The sequence below is a fragment of the Polyergus mexicanus genome, unplaced genomic scaffold (assembly GCF_030449975.1).
Source record: "Polyergus mexicanus isolate NDT 795.1 unplaced genomic scaffold, iyPolMexi1.0 SCAF_23, whole genome shotgun sequence".
NCBI lineage: Eukaryota > Metazoa > Arthropoda > Insecta > Hymenoptera > Formicidae > Polyergus > Polyergus mexicanus.
Genome location: NW_027223343.1, coordinates 2,107,091 through 2,122,185, shown reverse-complemented (window position 1 = coordinate 2,122,185; position 15,095 = coordinate 2,107,091). Strand labels below are relative to the sequence as shown.

General features: G+C 37.2%; 1 protein-coding gene across 1 annotated transcript; it reads left to right on the top strand.

Moving 5' to 3' along the window:
• The first annotated feature begins 11,747 nt into the window (after nucleotides 1-11,747).
• Nucleotides 11,748-12,617, top strand: LOC138942757 (craniofacial development protein 2-like). Its single transcript, XM_070313226.1, has one exon. The coding sequence runs from the start codon at nucleotides 11,748-11,750 to the stop codon at nucleotides 12,615-12,617; it is 870 nt and encodes a 289-aa protein (XP_070169327.1).
• The last annotated feature ends 2,478 nt before the right edge of the window (nucleotides 12,618-15,095 follow it).

Genomic DNA, 15,095 nt, shown 5'->3' with positions numbered 1-15,095 from the left:
AAGCAGTGGTATCAACGCAGAGTACTCTGATCAACAAATTATAAACATTGAAAGGAGATCTCGTAATAATCCACTTCATCGCGAAAGGCGAAGGAATAGACTTCATAATAATAATGACCCTAGATTGCTCGCAGTTTTGGCTATGGTTCATCAAAATCCCCATATTAGAGGAACTCCATCAGATGGAAAGTCCAAAATGTCTCGGTACTTTGCACCATTCAAGTTGCCTAAAGGGCAGGTTACGCTAAAAGCAGTTTCTTGAGAAGTAATTAATGAGTAATAAAAAATAATGAGAAGTTTGTTTTAAGACTAATTTCGAGTATTAACAATGAAAACGTGGTATTTTTATTGTTAATTTATTGCAGAATCGTAAGCATGGGTTCTCAGTAAGAGAAATCGAAGAAATTGAATTTCGTCGATTACAGCGCCATCTATCATGAATCGAGAAAAATGTTTCAGACAAATTGTATGTGTTTTTAGCCAAAGATTCCGAATATGCAATAAAAAATAGGGGTTCCCATTTAAGATTTCAAACTTGCCCCCCCTCACCGCCCAGGGGAAGGGGTGGGGGGGCTCATTTTAACGTCATTGTACGTCCCCCTCGAAATGACAAAATTTTGATTCTAAACATTTTTTCGTAGTGTGCTTATTTTTCGAGTTATTTGGCTGCCTAAGTTAAAATGGGTCACCCTGTATATATATATATATATATATATATATATATATATATATATACATATAAGTCCATATAAATAATGTGTGCAATTGTGTTCAAATATGCAATAAAGGCAGACACGTGTCTATGTTATACTGTTATCTATACGCTTAGATACGCTTAGATATGCGTGCGAGGCAATAGAGCAGTAGAAATACACGATGTCTGATTTCAACATATTGAACACAATTCTCTTTCAAATATGCATAAAACATGCAGAAATATTAATATCGGTAACAGCGGAAATAAATTATTGATATTATCGATAATTTCGGTCGGCATTATCGATAATTTTAGTTGCGCTTAGTGAGGGCGCTAACCCGTCGGAGTTCGGCCGTCACTTTAGGATCCCCTTAACCAAAACCTATTTCTAATTTAAAACTAAAGTTAGATTTAGGTTAGGTTATATTTTCCGGAAGTGAAGTTCCGCCGTAAGGGGGGCGGAACCCACTGTGTCCACGCATATACTTTATGCGAAGCAAAGTTCTATATGGGTTCCACTATCCTATTTACACAATTATAGGATGGACCTAGTTTCGCGTAAAGAATATGCGTAGATGCAGTGGGTTCCGCTCCCCCCCCCCCCCCTCTACGGAGGGGGCTTCATTTCCGGAAGATATAATCTAACCCAAACCTATATCTGATTTAAAACTAAAATTTATGTCATGTACATGGTATCAGAGGATTACATTCCATTCGTTAAACTTATTTTGTTAATAACTTTTTAATGAACAACGAGCGATGGCTAAAACCTCTTGGATGTTACTCAGGACAGTGTATTTGACAACATGTCAAGGTCAAAGTCATTGGAGGTGGGTACGTTAATCCAAATATTTACCATTTTTTATATTTGGTTCAAATATTTCTACAATTATTTTATTAAATATATATATATATATATATATATATATATATATATATATATATATACTGATCGTAAATATGTTTCCTGTGATCTTTTTTGTTTAATTGTGAGCTCACGAGCCTAGATAGATTTTTTATAAAACAATTAAGTTGTAAATATACGTTCTTAAAATCAATACTAATTAATGTACAAATGGCAATTTAGAGCCAGCGCTGGTTGGAGCGCATATTTTATTAGTTATAAATTAGACATTTGTCATATTTTAAACTATATTCAAAAAACGAAACGAATGTTTTGGTCCCTTTTTTGGACCTTCTTCAGCGTAATACAAATATCAAAATTAGCAATATCGCACAATTGTGAGTCATGTAAATAAAATATAGATATAAATATGAATATAAATTATAAAAACCACTATACGAGCCGAATGCGTTGTCGATAATTATGTTGTACAAAAATACATTAATGTCAGATAAAATAAAAAACGGTTAAAAATACTTTAAAATACTTAGATTTACGCGGAATTTTAATGTGGATCCACAAATATGTGCTTCAGTGCTCTGTTTGTATTCGAATAGAAAACATTTTACTTCATTCAACGAACCGCGAGAAAAAATTGCGTAGGAGTGAGATTTCTCTAAGGTTTAATTGGATTTGTGCATAAGTGGGGATCTTCCAACTTTAACGAATTAAAAATTATGCCAGTGTCCTCATTAGGCGGGGTGTTTCTCCTACTTTTTATATTTTACTCGTAGTGATCGTCGATTGGTGAGTTCGATATTGGTTCGATGGTTCCTTTGCACGTGATCATGTTAGAGAAAATTTTATTTTCTTATGATTATTTTTATTGCTGTGGATGCAGTCGTGTTGAATATTTTGTTAGAAAAAATTATTGTCATTATGTGCAACTATGTTTGTTGGGTATTTTACTAGAAGAACTTTATCTTGTTATCTTGTCGGTATCTTTTAGTTTTTCGCTGAAAAATTCCACTAAGGGATATCTATTTATTTTTGTCATCTCGAGGAGACCGTCGTCGTTTCATCACCGATCTTCCTGTATCTTTCTCACGGTTACCTGTAGATATAATTACGATCTTTTTATTGAACAAATCGTCTTTATTACCAATCGACGAACATTGCCGCAACTTTGCGGAAGGAAGGAATCGTGAAGTTGGCAGGATACTAACAATATTATTTATAAACGTTGCGACCCCCGATAAACGACTTTTCCTAGAAAAAAAATAAAGAGAACACTGCGATAGTTCTATTTTGTTTATGTTATTTATAAATTATAGCAGCCGGAATCGGCGGTCACTTTTGTAATGTGAGACGTTGCGACCCCCAATAAACGGCTCCTCCTAGAAACGAAATGAAGAGGATGGTTCTATTTTGTTTGTAAATAAATGTGTTAAAAAAAATGAAAAGAATGATTATCTATTTCTTTCGCTTCTCTTCCTTGCATATAAGATAGATATGTAAGAGATGGAAAAATTAAAGGAGTCGACTGGGATTTGCAAAAATCTCACCTTACATCAAATCCACAATCTACATACACATGCAATCTTGCGAGACGCTATATTTGTTTATAATATAAATATAAATATAATATAATTAATATAAATATAATATAAATTTGCCGGACATAGGCACTCGCCTTTGTAATATACCGCGCCGATTATAAACATGTCCCAACATACGATCCCCAATAAACGGCTCTTCTTACAAAAAAAAAATGAAAAGGATATCGCAATGATTTTAGTTTGTTTGAATAATTCGTTAGAAAAAATTATTGTCTTTATTGATGCAACTGTGTTTGTTGGATATTTTGTTAGAAAAACTTTATTATCTTGTTAGCATTCTCCCGCATTCCCGCGCAAGGTTTTCTCTCACTCCGCATACCTCTCGGAGGACCAGAGTTAGAACCGGCCTAGTATACTTACTGTCGAAAGACGCCGCCGATTAAAGACACTGGTTTGCACAACTAACTCGCGAGTCACAACACAGAACAAGAGTGCTCAGATTGAATATTGCAAAATAAGTGAATAAATGTTTTCAAGTTCTCTTTTTATCATCCTCTTTTCGGAGGTATATTCTAATTATAAGAATGGGGATTTTCCAAAACTTCGACGAATTAAAATTGCATAAAAGCGAGGATCCTTCAATCTTAATAAATTAAAATTTGTGCCAATATATATATCAAATCGTATCAAGAGACGCGGTAGCGTCTCGCTAAGTATATCTTTCATCGTCTTTTTGTTTACTAAACTGTAAACAGACGCTACCGTGTATCATTTACTGGATGATTTTTGAAAATTTTAGAAAATGAATTTGAAATATCTCGTACGTCGGACCATTCTTTCGAGAACATATGAACATATCAATCAAGAACACGGATTTTTCCGAATATAATAATATGAAAATGACACTGGTAGATGCACTTAATGTACAAATCTCGATATTTCATATTAATTTTTCGGCCAAAAATGTGTCACTTTTCGAAACGCCATGTTTGTCCATGTTAACTGATACGCCGCTAGATTGTGCTGCTAGGCCGTTTTCCAGGTTCACTGATACGCCGCTAGACTATGTCGCTTTGTTCGCAAGACGTCATATTGTTCCAAATTCATTGATATGTATACGCATGCACACATACATATATACACACACGCGCACACACAGTTTGCGCCATGCTCAACGCACACACGCATATACGCATTCATACGTACGCGAGCACACATGCATACATAAATACTTATGCACGTATATATGTCATAAATATTAAAATAAAATTAGTAATATATTAAATAATAATTTTTCATAATTTATGTAATGTACCGCATTTTTTCTGTACTGTATAGAATAATTCGTGAAGGGGAATTATGAAACACCCTGTATAATTAAATCAAGAAAGACGATAGCGTTAATATATAATAAATATATGTAAATAAATGCAATATGAGTATATTTTTCGTCTTTTTCGTTACAATTGATACATAATTTGTTGACATTATATTTACAATAATTTTTAAAGTTTTAATAATTGTCATACGATTGAAAATAGAGCAATGCTTTGACACAAATTTATCGGGGCATATTTGACACGCGCGCTTTGTCTCTAAATAATCACATATCATGATTATTGATCAATTAAATATAATTTCATTCATCTTGATAATGAAACTAACATTATTGATAAAATTATTATTAATAATAATAAAGTAATAATTTTTTAATTTTTAATGAGAATAATTTATTTTTTATATTTTTGAAGAGCAATTATAGTTTACATAAACACAAAAATAATTATTAAAGCATATTTCTCTTGTTGTTTTATATATAAAAATATATTTTAAAATATAAGTGTTTTGAGTTATAGAAAAAATGCATTTTATTCCTATAAAAATGTTATACCCATATAAAAAATTTTACATTTTACAAAAAAATATATATATATATAAATAAAATGCGAAGTTTTATCAAAATATATTCAATATTGTAAAAAAAATTCTATTTATAATTTTTTATTTTTCATTTGGGAGGGAATCAATTTGGCAAGAGGCAATTAATAGAGATAAAATCAAGTAAGTGATTTGTTTACATATTATTATCATTATTTTAAAAAAATTAAAAAAATTAATTATATAAATAATCAAATTAATCAAATTAAATTGAAAAAGAATAAGAAATAATAAAAGTGAAAATAGCAATGAAAAATATAATAAAATTATCAAATTAAGACATAAACATACAGCAAAATGCATAATTAAAAGTTACCCGTATGGACGCATTTCAAATGTTACTAAAAAATTGCTCTTCCTTCTGTCTTCGTGATACATGAAGAATTCGGAATCGTCCCGATTACGGACATTACCAATCAGACACAGGCTCGATCGGACACAGGCCCGATTGGACACAGTTCCGATCAGACACATATGATTGCAATCGGACGCCATTTTGATTGGACATAGGCCCGATAGAATACATATGGTTGCAATCGGATATTATCCCGATCGGACACAGTATATCAGAAATATATAGGTTTGGGTTAGATTATATCTTCTGGAAGTGGAGCCCCCCCCCCCGTAGGGAGAGCGGAACATACTGCCTACACGCATATACTTCTTAATGCGTAGTAAGGTTCCACATAAATTTACAATTTTCCACGCGAAGCGAGGTTCAACGCAAATCAATGTATCTAGTTTTTGATAGTAGTCCCCCCCTCCCCCCGTAGGAGCGGAACCCACTGTGTCCACGCATACATTTTCCTATCGTCCCATCCACAATAATTGTAGGGTTGACCTAGCTTCGCGATGAGGACTGTGTCCGATCGGGCCTGTGTCCGATTGCAACCATATGTGTCCGATCGGAACTGTGTCCGATTGAGCCTGTGTCCGATCGAGCCTGTGTCCGATGGGAGTGGTGCACTTGAACACAGTATAATTGGACACGGTGCAAATGGACACGAGATTTTGCACACGGTTCAATTGGACACAGTGCATTTGGACACCGTTCGTTTGGACACAGAAAGATGCGCACCGTTCATTTGGACACCGTTCGTTTGGACACCGTTATTTGCCCACCGTTCGTTTGGACACCGTTCATTTGCCCACCGTTCGTTTGGACACCGTTCGTTTGGACACCAAAATTTGATTTAAATTATACGACGTAATCCACACCAAATTTTTGTTTTAAATAAGAAATAGGTTTGGGTTAGGTTATATCTTCCGGAAGTGGAGCCCCCCCGCAGGGGGGGCGGAACCCACTGTATCCATGCATGACATCCAAATATGCGAAAGGCTAAACAAAGTGCTAAAAGCAATGTAAAATTAATGACATCAGTATCAGAGATATATAAGTATGAATATATTTTATTTTGACAGATATTATAACCTTCAAATGTATCTCCTTTTCACGATTTCATATTTTACATAGATTTACCAGTATAAAGTATTATAAGAATACTGATTATATTTTCCCAAAATGATTTTTATTTCTCTCCATCTGTTACATATTCAAACAAACAGTGCGCATGTTTCTGTGTACAAATGAACGGTGTCCAAACGAACGGTGGGCAAATGAACGGTGTCCAAACGAACGGTGGGCAAATAACGGTGTCCAAACGAACGATGTCCAAATGAACGGTGCGCATCTTTCTGTGTCCAAACGAACGGTGTCCAAATGCACTGTGTCCAATTGAACCGTGTGCACAATCTCGTGTCCATTTGTAACGTGTCCATTTGCACCGTGTCCAATTGTACTGTGTCCAAGTGAAGGCCACTCGTGTCCGATTGGGTCTATGTCCGATCGGGAAATATTCTGATATATCCAATCGGTAATGTGCGCAATCGAGACTCACTCGAGAATTAAATATCCCGAAACAATAGAGCCTATTTCAGCTATGCAAAATCATATATAAATCTTGCATAGAAATATGTCGAAATATGATCACTGGGCATGTGCTATTATGATATCAAAGTACAATAATATATATTATTTAAATATGTTATTATTAATAACAAATTAAAATAAATGTATTTTATTACTATTATTACTATTATTATTGTTACTATTAGTGTTCAAGATCGAACAGATTTGCTTCGCGATATTCGTTAGCTTTAGTTCTCATGTCAAAACGGCCGTGAAATTCCTGCGTGTTTACTTGTCGCGGTATCGCGGAAGGACGAGAGAGAGAGAGAGCCTAGCGCGTTCGTATGTTTTCGTTCGCTCTCTTTCGCGTATGTTTCGAATGTTTCCTGTCGCTCTCCGGCTAAGTGCGTGATCATGCTCTACGAGAGTGACCGAAAGGAATGTCAGTTTTTATAATTTAGTCCGTAGTTGCCGATCCTATTTGGGATCATCTACCGTTTAGTTCCTCTTGGAAGGCCGCACGCGACACATCGCATCAGCAGTGTCCCGAAAGCAAGTTTCGCGTCTTTCGCCAGCGGCAGCGATATTCCGAACCGCTTGCCCTGCACCAGTGCGGAAACCAAATACAAAAAGTGCGGGCGATTGTATCGTGCCGAGTGCATCGCCGCCGCGCTTGACTCTATATCGTCGGCCCTGCCCCGCGCTCGCGGCTCAGGGCGCGTTTCTATCTTCAGGATTCTGTGTCGCGCTCCATTAAGAGCAATTATTCTTGTGACGATCGACGGGAAAACGCACGCCGAGTGAGTAATCGCGATCGCGCTGGCCATCCCGCGCCCCGACAAGATTTCCGCTCTCGCATACCGCTCGGTTACCGAGCCGGACATTACATCGCAACATCAGTCGCTCGTCAAGATTTCCGTCAATCGTCGGATTCGCGCCTCAGCGGACCGTCAGCTTCAATTCCCGTCGGCCGCCTCATGTAACTGTCTGTGCAATAAAGTATTCTGTCAGTGCCTGTTATACTTTGTGTTTTGTCATCTCGCATCCCCTTCCGATCCGATAGCGATTCATATCGCGCAACGTTCCCGATCGCGTGCCTCTCTCGAGGCTTGTGCCGGTATTCGCATTCGCATTCTCGCGGCGCGGGGATCCTCCTCCGCTCGCGAACAATTAGAAAATGTAAAAGAAGAACGATAAAGTGCGATTGAAAGATGTAAATTTAATAAATATTAGTTTTGCCTATGAAATTTTAAAGTTAATAAATTTTACTATCATTAGGTTTAAAATCTGACTTTCTTTAAAATAAATTTTATGAAGTCATCGATTTTGTATCGTTTTATAAATTCGTCGCGTAGTATAAGAATATTTTTATTTAGCATTTATTAGTACAACAAAGCAGGGTTGGGAAGTAACGCGTTACTTGCAATGTCGTTACCGTTACAGTTACTTTTTTCGGTAATTGTATTGATAGCGACGTTACAAATTTTGTTTGTAACAGAAAAAGTAACTTCGTTACATTTTTCGGTAACGAGTAACAAATTTAACAGTTACTTTTATCGTTACCTTTTTCGAATTTACTCGGTATAATTTTCATATAAAGGTATATATTGATAAGAATGTTGGAATTCAGCATTACATGAAAACTACTAGTAGCTTATTCTGGTATCTTGTTCCTTTCTACTTTGTGTTCTTTCTACTTCTAATTTTTAGTATTTAAATTGATCATTAAAAATAAATTCTATGTAAAGTTTGTGTTATATATAGAAAAAACTAACGGAAATTGTAACGACTCATTATTTTTTAAGTAACGATAACGGTAACGAGTTACTTTTTGAAATTGGTAATAAGTAACGATAACGAGTTACTTTTTAGAAAAAAGTACGGTAACGATAACGAGTTCCTTTTATAAAGTAACTTTCACAATCTTCCAACAAAGTATCCTGCATTTATTTATTATTACAATATAAGGTATAAATAATAATAAATATGCGAAGCATACGAAAAAACAAAGAGAAAAAGTAAGAACGAAAGTATTATTGCAATTATTAAAAAACATGATAGTTGCACGCACGCACGCATGCATATATATTTTTTAATATGTATATTGATGTTATTAATATTTTAAAATAAACTTTGCAAAAATATGTGAAATTCATCTAAAAAAGACATCATAGATGTAAAAAAAATGCTAATATGCTTATATTATATCTTTCTCCAGCTAAAATAGTCCTTTACAAAAATTGATCGCCAGCAAAAATATTATCTTCTCAAAAATTATATTTACTTTAGAAAAATTTATCGCTATCAAAAATATTATTTTCTTAATAATTATAATTATAAATTACATTTTATCTGTATTAATAACATAACTTGAAATATTAGCATCAAAAAGAAGTGATATCAAAATAATCACGCTAAGTAAATTTAGAAAAATATAATGCATAATATTCAATTATTTTTTATAATTAGAGTCAGTCTATTGTTTAATGTAAGATGCAAAAAAATATTAAAATTGATAAAATATCAAAATTGTGAAGTTTTGCATTTTTTTATTTATTTAACATTGTATTCTATTCTATTCGCGGAAGCAAATAAAATGCAATGAAATATATTTATATGGCATAAGAGAGGATGTAGAATTTAAAATTGAATGGACCAAGGTATAATTATTATATATTTTTAAAACATTTATATACATGTATATAAATAATAAATTATTTATATCTAAATTGTAATAAACCGCTTTCGCGAGGCGGTCGTGGATAGCTCGGTCGGGATCCGGGGCTCGTGAAAGGGTATCGAGAGACGAACGAAAGCCACATGAGGTAGAATATGATTTATTGCGTGTAAGTATGTGTGTATAGAGTGAGTGTGTGTGTATAAACGCTGTGTGTGAGCGAGATGATAAGCGAGCGAGTGCGTGTATGAACGTGTAATAGCTAAGTATGGTGTATAATGTATCGAAAGTATGTGGGCGTGAACGTATAATATCGAAGTAATATGTACAATGTATCGACAGTATATGTGTGAGGCGAATGACGATGTGTGTGCGTAATCGATGCACTCGTGTAGGTGTGAGTGTCGGAATCGGTTAGCGGTGTGGTCGTGTCGGTCGCGGTGCATCCGAATTACATGCACGGATGCGCGGCGCGAAGCGCGATTTCGGCGATTCGATATAATATCGATTACGCGAGCAGATCTTGATTTCGGCAGAGGCCGCTAACTACCGGGCGGTAATTTCGGTCGGATCGGTGGGCGGTCCTTAGACGCGCCGGTATTGATTCGGTTGCGTCGATTGATGTCGCGGCAGGATTAGATTCTCCCCCTTGAGCGGGACTTAGCGCGCCGTATTAATGGCGAGTCCGATCGAGGTAATGACGGTCGCGGAATGACTGCTGGTTTGCGGATAACGTAGTATTGTTTCGTCCGGGATGGTCTTCCCGTGGAATGCAGGAGTGCAACAGCCGACGGAAACACCCGTCAATGGCAGGGAATTTACTACCACTGGATGAACGCCGTTGCACTTAGGTGGACGGATTCGTGCGAAGTGTCGAGAACTCCCGACGGAGGCTGAGTACGCCCAACCTCGTTTTCCTCTGTCGTAGAAATTGGAAGGATCGCTCTCAGAGATGCCGCAAACTCTCGGCGGAGGCTGGGTACGCCCAACCCCGTTTTCTCTTTCTCGTTGAGCGTTGTTAAGAATCGTTCTGGATTTCCAGACGTCTTACAGACTCTGGCAATTGCGGAAGATCTGGTCTCGAGATGTGAAATGTGCTCTTATTTATACCGCTTTTTCCGGCGGGTGCGCGTAACATGCCTGAATATTTTACGGCATATTGTTTAATGTTGAACCGCCGCGCGCGACTCGGGCGGTTTCGAGAACGGTCGATACGGTTACCCGAGCGCGGCGACGGTTCCCGGTAAACAACGCGTCTTCAACGGCGGTTATAAATTCGAACGTTTTCTATCTCTTAAAATAGGCGCTCGGCGCCTCCGCATTATGCCCGACCGGTGTTTGTTGGGCGGCGGACTTCCGGCGGATCGACGGCCGGATAACGGTGGAGGGATGCATCGTTACAAAATAATTATTTATATTTATTTAATCCAAATATACTCAAACATGTATTTCAAGAAAGAAAAATACAAGACACAAAAAATTAGATTTTAAAAATAAAAAAAATTAAAGTTAAAAAAGTAAAAATTCAAAAATTAAGGTTAAAAAATTAATATAAAAAAATTTAATGCAAAAAAATTTAAAGTAAAAAATTAAATCCAAAAATTTTATGCGCAAAAAAATTGACGTTAAAAAATAAAAGTGAAAAAATTTTGAGTCCAAAAAAAACAGTGCTGTTATGTAAAATTATTTTAGTTTGTATTATATTATACTCTGTGTAGCGGTGTAGCTATTATACTGTGTGTAGCGGGTAGATACGCCTCTACGATCCTGGTGGAGGACAGATCTACTTCAGGGAAGCGACCCTGCACACGCGAGCCGTGTTTTCTCTCCTACTTACCTTAGCCCGAAGGGAATCATGTCCCAACCTCATAATCCCACTTACTATCCCTTTCGTTCCACGCTATATCCTATTCCACCATGCAAAAGGAAATAGGGCCCCACTGCGTACTTCTTCGCCCCTAGAACCATTATGAGGTACGAGTATGAGTAATGATGTGATGAGTACGCTTGGCGATCCAACTAGCAATTGGCGCTGCAATTGGTCCGGGCCTGGCAGTGTGAAATAGGTGACCGGCCATGTAGATGTAGGAAACCAGGCATCCCATGAAAAATCAACTACAGGAATGAATCTATGGAACATCCAAAAGATAGGCACATGGAACGTCCGAGGACTGCTGGAAGCCGCGAAGTTGGCAGTTGTTGAAAGGGAAGCAACCTCTTACCTCATAGTGGGACTATCTGAGACCCACTGGGCCGGGCGTGGACATTTTACGTCTAGCAATGGCAACACAATCTATTTCTCCGGCCATGAAAGTTTGTCGAGGAATGGTGTCGCGATAATGGTTAATAAACATCACAGAAATGCTGTCAAGGAATATCAAACAATCAGCGATCGCATCATAGTGGTAAGTTTTGAATCTAAACCTGTGAATATAAATATAGTGCACATATATGCGCCAACTAGCGAGGCGGATGACGCAGAAATGGAGGCTTTCTACGCGGAACTGGAGAGTACCATAGGAGATCTGGCAAATCGGGAAACAACTATCATAATGAGGGACGTCAATGCGAGACGTCTCTACACATGGAGATCATCAGGAGAGAGGTATAGAAATCAGATAGATTTTATACTAATCAAGTCCCGCTGGAGAACAATAATAAAGGATGCTAAAACCCATCCCGGAAAGGACTGTAACAGCGACCACCAGTTTCTGGCAGCCGAACTTAGGACGAAACTGCGGCTGATACGACGACGACAGAGATATAATCAACCTAAATGGCATCTAAAACATAACACCGCATTTCAAACCACAGCAAAACAAGAACTAGAGAAACTTAAAGAACATCAGGAGGATTGGGCGAATGTCCTGTGGATGAAGGCGAAGGCGGCGCTCCACGATGCGGCTCGACAGGTGAGAGACATAAGAGAAGAACGCAGGAAGATACGGATTACTGACTATACTTGGACCAAGAACGCAAAGACCTTAAATTAAGGGAATTAAGTAATCAAAGCGAGGTGGACAAATACAGAGCCCTAAACGTAGATATCAAAAGATTGTGTAGAGAAGACAAAAACCAATACTTAAATAAGGTGTGTGAGGAAATTTAACAACATAAGTATAAAAATGAAACTCGTGATATGTTTAAAAAATCAAGCAGTTAACTTGTGCTTTTGTGCCAAAATATATTGGTATAAAGACAGAAGACGGAGTTTTATTAACGAAGGAAGAAGACGTACTGAAGCGTTGGAAGACATACTGTGAACAACTAATGGCGCACGAAAGAACACAGGAAGAGAATCATGCAGTACGGATAACTCTACGTAGATAATGAGCTCGAGATAATGAGAGAGGAAGTTGTGGCGGCAATAAAGAAACAAAAATGCTATAAATCAACAGGAATCGATGATGTAACAATCGAAATGATACTGGCCACAGAGGAAATAGGAATTGAGATTGTCCTCAAAATATGTCAGAAAATATGGAATACCTGTATCTGGCCTGAGGACTGGACAACATCTGTATATGTACCTCTGCACAAAAAAAGGCCAAAGGATATCTGCGAGAATTATCGTACTATTGCTCTGCTATCACACCCGAGCAAAATCAGGCTACAAATAATTCTCGAGCGCTTAAAGCCATACCTTTTACCAGAAATCCCTCAAGAACAAGCAGATTTCGTCCCGGGTCGTGGAATGCGTGAGCAGATTTTGAATGTTCGACAGATAATTGAGAAATCAAGAGAATATATAACATCACAACGTATATATTTGTTTTATAGACTACAGCAAAGCTTTTGCCTGTGTTCGATGGGAAAAGATGTGGCAATCCCTGTCTGAAATGGGAACTCCAGCACACCTCATCACTCTAATAAAGAATCTTTATGAGAATAACACCGCTCGAGTAAAGATGGACGGACAACTGACAGAATGTTTTCATGTTGGGAAGGGTATGAGGAGTAATAAATTTCCAAATCGGAAATATATACACGACGAATTACAAGTACTCGTACGCAGCGATATACGACGCTCCAAGGAGTGATAACGGGTGCGAGCGCCAAAGAAAAACTCAGACCGACAACAGCGAGAACAAATAACTTTGTTAATAAAAATAAAACCGAATCAAGTTACTCGCGACATAGTCAAAGTTCGATTCCGAAATGCTTTAAATCCGGAAAAACGGATATTACAGACGCGATTGTCGAAGTAACCGATATGCGCTCCCGAAACCGGAAAAGCCCTCGCAAATAAACGCAATAAATAAGTATTGCTCGCACTGAAAAAAGACAGGACACAGCCGCGACGAATGTTGAAGCCTAAACGGAAAACCGAAAAGTAGCATAAATAAAATAAAAATCGGTAATCAGCAAAAAACGCGCGAAGAAAATATACGCGACCAAAAGTATTCGCAACAACAGAAAAGTAACGCCGATAGCGCAAGTAGCAGCAGCGAAGAGGAGTAGGAGGAAGCGAGAAAGAAACAATCGCTACCTGCGTCCGAGTATCGCGTTAGGCACATTAAAGATATACCACGCGCACAGAAAAAGACAGACTTATTATTAATAATATTATGACAAGCAAAAGACGAAAAAATACAGATGTTGTATTCACAATTCAGGATTGATCATCTTGTTAATAAAATTGAAATATTTAGAGGACGAAACACTTATACACAAAGATAAAATCGCACTCATAGACATAATCGGGCATAAAATACACACAATAGGAAAAATGTACGCCACGATTAAAATAAAAAAAATTACAAGGTAAAACATGTATTTTACGTTGTAAGAGACGACATTCCGATCGAATATGAAGGAATTCTAGGAATTGTTTTCTTTTGACAACATTCGGTATCTTGCGATTATAATCAAAATCAATTGAAAATAGGAAACGCCGTACTAAAATTCCATTCGCTTAACAAAACAATTCTAAAATCGCACAACGAAAACATCGTAAAGGCGACAACGAATTAAAATTGGATAAGAATAGTACGAGCAGACGAAACAGCTCCAGGAATCTATCTTGGAAACTGCTTTGGAGAACCAAAAAATTACACGTGTCCTATTAATATCATAAATACAATCAATACGGAAATCGAGATACAGACGCCGAACGTCATAGAGCGCGATATCGAATCCAAAATACATACGATACAAGCAAGAAAAAATTTTAAACCTGCTAATTTGGGCAAATCTGACAACTACTACATACACAACATTTAAATATGGAAAAAAACAGGCACTTCTACGGATATGCGAAAATATTACGTATAATATTACGTATTACATTTTAGTTGGACGGAGAACCGCTGACCTGCACAGCGGTAGAGCACGAGATAAACACGCGCGCCGATACCTCACCGGTAAACACCAGACTGTATCGTCTTCCCGAGGAGCACAAGGCGGAAGTAAATAAATACTGCAAGAAATGCTAAGAAACGGCATAATCCGAACAAGCGCGAGTCAATGAA